The 5,118-nt window shown below is 55.6% G+C and overlaps 1 protein-coding gene across 1 annotated transcript; it reads right to left on the bottom strand.

The window, feature by feature from the left end:
- Positions 1 to 1,643: 1,643 nt before the first annotated feature.
- LOC102891661 (keratin, type I cytoskeletal 16) lies at positions 1,644 to 4,524 on the bottom strand. The gene is made up of 8 exons (XM_006924637.2): positions 3,931 to 4,524; positions 3,367 to 3,449; positions 3,067 to 3,223; positions 2,812 to 2,973; positions 2,592 to 2,717; positions 2,078 to 2,298; positions 1,941 to 1,984; positions 1,644 to 1,829 (listed from the first exon to the last, which is right to left on the bottom strand). The coding sequence occupies exons 1-8, from the start codon at positions 4,450 to 4,452 to the stop codon at positions 1,735 to 1,737; spliced, it is 1,410 nt and encodes a 469-aa protein (XP_006924699.1). The 5' UTR covers positions 4,453 to 4,524; the 3' UTR covers positions 1,644 to 1,734.
- Positions 4,525 to 5,118: the final 594 nt, after the last annotated feature.

Below are 5,118 nucleotides of genomic sequence, written 5' to 3'. Positions count from 1 at the left end.
CATCTTGGAAGGACATTCCAGGGTGACAGCAGGCCTAGAGAGCAGCCAGACAGACCGAAGCAGGGGAACAGAGAGCTCCAGGAGGGACATCCCTGAGAAGATGATAACGATGGAATACGCAACATTTAACCTATCAAGAGGAGATGTATACTTCTGGCAGTGAATGAGAGAATACATTAGTGATAGAAAACCTAAACAAATTGAAAAAGAGATATTTATTCCAAGGAATTTTAACGTAGTGGAAAACGTAATTTGACGATGAATAATATTTAAATAGTCATAATAATATAAATAGTAAACATTTATCTAATGAAAAGAGGAATATTTTGAGAGGGTAAAAAAAGTGGAAAGGAGTCAGGCGGTATAAGAGAGCTAAGTCTCCAACTTTTAAAGCAGGAAGTCAAGGAATTAAAAACTAAAACTGAAAAAAAAAAATCAAGAAACGGTAGTATTCACTGCTGGAAATAAGGGGGTAAATGCCAAAAATAGCAGCTAAGAGTTAAAAGTGAGAGGCGGGGATGGTGGCATGGGACACGAACTAGGGTGGCTCTTTTTCATACCAAGTCTTATTATGTTATCCATACATAACTTTGATTTTTTTTTTTTTAATGAGAAATTTTCAGCATGGATGGCACCTGTGGTAACTGAGAGGTGTGGGGCACTGAAATTACACAGGTGTGGCTGACTCACGGCGAGCAGGGCAGGGAAGGGCGGGAAGGCACCAAAGCGGGTTGAGACACAAGGGCCAAGCATCAGAGGGGACAGGGAACATCACGGGCGGTGAAGCAGGGGCATCCTGATCACATCCTTGTTCTTGACCTTGACCACATTCTTGTTAAGAAGGTCATTAGGCAGAAATGGGAGTGGGAGAGATGGACAGCAGGAGGCCCCAGCGAGTAGGCTGTGGCCAGTTCTAGGGAGAGAGGAAGCGAATCTGAATGTGGTGGTGGTTGTGGGGATGAAAAGGTGTGTGCGGGTGGCAGGTATTTCCTAGGGGACTCGTCGGTGCTCGATTCACAGGCTGAGGAAGAAGTTGAGGCGGGTGATGAGGAGGAGCGGGTTGGGAGAAGAAGGGTTCTAACAACTCTGGCCACCATCCCCAAGGCAGAAGGCTCTCCCTCCACCATTCAACACAAAAATCATTGTGTGCAAATGTGAGGAGACAGGGGTAGGGCTGAGAGCTCAAGCATTGGTGTCTTTGGGTTAAACTATCTAAAAAGTTAGAGCGGTATAAAAGAAAGGCGTGGACTTTGAAGCTAGGCAGCCCTGGGTGCGAACTGAAGTCATGCCACTTACATCAGTGTGACTTCATGCAAGTTACTTAACCTCTCTGAATCCCAGGGTTGTCTCCATTCCAAAAATGAGCCTGACCGCACCCAGCCCACAGAGTTGCCAGGAGGGTCTAAGGAAAGTACCTCTGTAACATGTATGCGCTCTCTCCCATCCTACATCCCACCTCCCACTCCTGAGACGGCATGGAGGACTTTCAGGAAGAGAGGTCCCCAGGTTGTGAGGTCCCAGAAGGTTCCTGGGAGGCACCTTCAACTCCCCTCCCATCAGTTCAAGAACAGAGACCACAAAGGTTTGCATCAACCAGAAAGTCAGCTTTTATTAGCCCACCACCAGCAGAGAGGGAGGGGAGACAGCTGGGAACTGCGCTGGGAGAACAGGGGCCTGACCCAGGCCTTCGGGAATCGGAGCCGGCGGCAGGGCAGGGGGCTCTGGAGAGGCAGCTCAATGCTTGGAGGTCTGGCTCTGGCTGAAGCTGGATGAGCCCTGCTCCTTGAGGATGGGCCGTGTCTGGTGGCCAGAGGATGAGGAGGAGAATACTGTGGAGAGAAGAGAAGAGGTCAGAAATGCTCTGGGATCTAAGCTGGTCCCACATAGAGAGAAGATGGGCTGTGGTGCTCTGGAGTACCCAGAACTCGCAGAAGCCTTACCTTCTCGGGAAGAATAGGTTTGGCCGGATGTGTTCTGGGAGAAGCTGTGGGGGAGAAAAGGCAGAGCAATTAGATGAACTGGGAGCAGCAGGGGGCCAAAGGGTCTGTGGGGCAGGGCTGGGGGGCCTGGCACTCACTGAGCATCCTCGCCCTCCAGCAGGCGGCGGTAGGTGGCGATCTCCTGCTCCAGCCGTGTCTTCACGTCCAGCAGGATCTGGTACTCTTGGCTCTGCTGCTCCATCTCACAGCGCAGCTGGGCCAGCTGCTCCTCCACGCTGCTGATCAGCGCCTGGATCTGGGACAGCTGCATGCAGTACCGGCCTTTGGTCTCCTCCAGGCTGCCCTCCAGGGATGCTTTCTGTGAGCAAGAGAGAAAAAAGGAGAGTCATCGAAGGTGGTCACTGCTATCTCTCCAGGTCTCTGGGCATGCTTCCTGTGAGGTGCATAGCTTTTGGCCCCAGGTGGGCCATTGATAGGCCAGATGACATGGAGAAGAGTTATTCCACCACTCTGGGCCTTAATGTCTTCATCTATATAGTGGGTACAATAATCCCTCAGTCCCACTCCTGGGAACTGTATTGTGGCAGTGTTCAGGTGGTGGTGGCCATTACTGGTGACTTGGGGGCTGGGGCTGGACCAGGTCCTTCATACCATGCTGAGCTGGGACTGCAGTTCAATCTCCAGGCCCTGGAGCACCCTCCGGAGTTCCGTCACCTCGCTGCGGCTAGTCTGCACCTGTTCGCTGTGAGAGGCTACTTCTCTGTTCAGCTCCTCGGTCTGAGATGAGAAAGAAGAGCGGAAGGTGTGAGGCACTGCAGAGGCACTCGCGGGCGGAGCAGTTCTTCAGGAGGGCTGAGGACCTGAGCCCCACCTTGCTCAGGAACCAGGCCTCGGCATCCTTGCGGTTCTTCTCGGCCAGCTGCTCGTACTGGTCACGCATCTCATTCAGGATGCGGCTCAGGTCCACTCCAGGGGCGGCATCCATCTCCACGTTGACGTCCCCGCCGGTCTGACCCCGCAGGACTAGCATCTCCTAGGAAGGGATGGCGGGAAGTGGTCAGGTCAGCTGATCCCTTTCCTGACCCCAGGTGCATCTGCAACCCCACTGAACCAGCAGTGACCTCACCTCCTCATGGTTCTTCCTCAGGTAGGCCAGCTCCTCCTTCAGGCTCTCGATCTGCATCTCCAGATCGGCTCTGGCCAGGGTCAGCTCGTCCAGCACCCTGCGCAGGCCATTGATGTCGGCCTCCACGCTCTGGCGCAGGGCCAGCTCATGCTCATACCTGGCAAGACAGAGGTCAGGGCATGAGGTTCCATCCGTGAGGCTTCTGAGGCTCAATACGTGCTGGTCCTCCTGGATAAACGGCCCCACTGCTCGCTCCCTGCCCTATACTCTCTGCCCTCGGCCCACCCCATGGCTGCTCACTTGGTCCTGAAGTCATCGGCTGCCAGCCTGGCATTGTCAATCTGCAGAATAGGCTGAGCGTTCTCGATGGTGGCTGCAATGATCTGCAGAGGGGGTGAAGGACAGGAGGCTGGGTTAGCCAAGATCCTGCTGCTCAGGGGTGAAGAGCACAGAGAGGAGAAAGGAGCTTCCCCAAATTTGGGGGTCGCCTGGCTGACGGGTCATGCCCTATGCTCCCCCAGCCAGCCTGGGGTGCCTTCTCCACCCAGTTCAGGGAATGTAGGAGATGCATCCCACCTCTCCCACCACCCACCCCATCCTGGGCCCAAGGCTGAGAGAAGCCGAGGGTGCATTGCAAAGAACGCTTGCAAGGAATAGGAGAACAGGGGTCCAGGCTCAGCTCAGACACTTAGATGCTGAAAAAGGACCTTCTGCTACCAATTCTCTGAGTGGCCCTTGGCTACTCCTTCAAGGCCAGCTTCAGTCCCCCTGTTTACAAAATGGAGATGCTAGCAAGTAAGTGGTTTTCTCAGGGCCACTGCACACATGACCTCTCTCAATGCTTCACCCACATAGTCCACCCACCTTGTTCCTCAGGTCCTCGATGGTCTTGAAGTAGGGGCTGTAGTCCTTGACCTCACTGGGCCTCTGCCTCTGGTACCAGTCGCGGATCTTCACCTCCAGGTCGGCATTGGCCTCTTCCAGGGCGCGCACCTTGTCCAGGTAGGAGGCCAGGCGGTCGTTGAGGTTCTGCATGGTAATCTTCTCGTTGCCAGAGAGGAGGCCGCCATCGAAACCGCCGAAGCCAGCACCGAAGCCACCGCCGAAGCCGGCAGCAAGGCCACCACCATATCCTCCGCCAAAGCCGCTACCCAGGGCCCCACCAAAGCTGCTGCTGCTGCTGAAGCCGCCGCCATAGCCGCCCCCCAGCCCACAGGCTCCTCCGGAGGAAAAGCGGGAGGAGGAGACTGACAGCCCCCCGTAGGCACTGGGGGCCCGGCAGGACCCTCCGGCCAGGACAGAGGACATGCGGCTGGAGCCACCACCGATGCCACAGGAGCCCTTCATGGAGCTGGAGGAGGTAAACTGGCGGCTGCAGGTGGTCATGGTGCTGAGGAGAGAGGTGAGCGACTGAGCGAGTGGAGGAGAGAAGAGAAAGGTGCTCAGAGAGGCTGGGAAGATGCTGTGGCTGCCTCGAATTCCAGGCACCTTTATATGCACCTGGGAAAGGTGGGGCCCTTTCAACTGCTGACTCCGGGTTCCCCTCGGATTTCATCACTCCAGGTCCCGTCCAACTCCCCACTCCGGATTACTCAGCCCAGGGTCGACTCACTTTGCTGTGCTGCTCGGAGTTCCCACCCAGTTTTGGGGTGGTGTGGGGCTGAGAGAAAATACACAAAAACGAGTCAGTCTGACTCAGGCTGGGCGGCAGGAATCTGGCTTCTGTTCCTGGAGCCCGAGGGGCCAGCAGGGCCTTGGCACAGGCGGCTGTGTGGCGGTTGCGTCCCCAGGCAGTGAGTCAGCCCATGGAGGACTCCCTGCCCCACGGTGACAGCCTCGGTTGAAGCAGCCTCAGTGATGCCGTCCCAGGGCTGCCTCAGGATGCCCCGGTAGGGATCCGACATGCCTGGCTCTGGACAAGAGAGCTGAGTTCATGGCCTCACTCTGCTTTGCCTGCTGTGTGACCACAGGCTCCTCATCTACCCTCTCTGGGCCTGTTTCCCCTCAGTAAAGTGACAAAACTGGACTGAGTGATCTTGGAGTCCTTTCTAG

Source organism: Pteropus alecto, unplaced genomic scaffold (genome assembly GCF_000325575.1).
Source record: "Pteropus alecto unplaced genomic scaffold, ASM32557v1 scaffold98, whole genome shotgun sequence".
Classification (NCBI taxonomy): Eukaryota; Metazoa; Chordata; class Mammalia; order Chiroptera; family Pteropodidae; genus Pteropus; species Pteropus alecto.
This window is presented reverse-complemented; position numbering and strand designations above follow the sequence as displayed.

Bases quoted from the DNA above. Each gene is read 5' to 3' on its own strand.
- LOC102891661 (XM_006924637.2), bottom strand. From the start codon at position 4,452: ATGACCACCTGCAGCCGCCAGTTTACCTCCTCCAGCTCCATGAAGGGC. The intron at 3,450-3,930 runs GTGGGTGGACTA...CCCCCTCTGCAG, and splicing joins TCGAGGACCTGAGGAACAAG to ATCATTGCAGCCACCATCGA. The intron at 1,985-2,077 runs GTGAGTGCCAGG...TCTCCCCCACAG, and splicing joins CTGGAGGGCGAGGATGCTCA to CTTCTCCCAGAACACATCCG.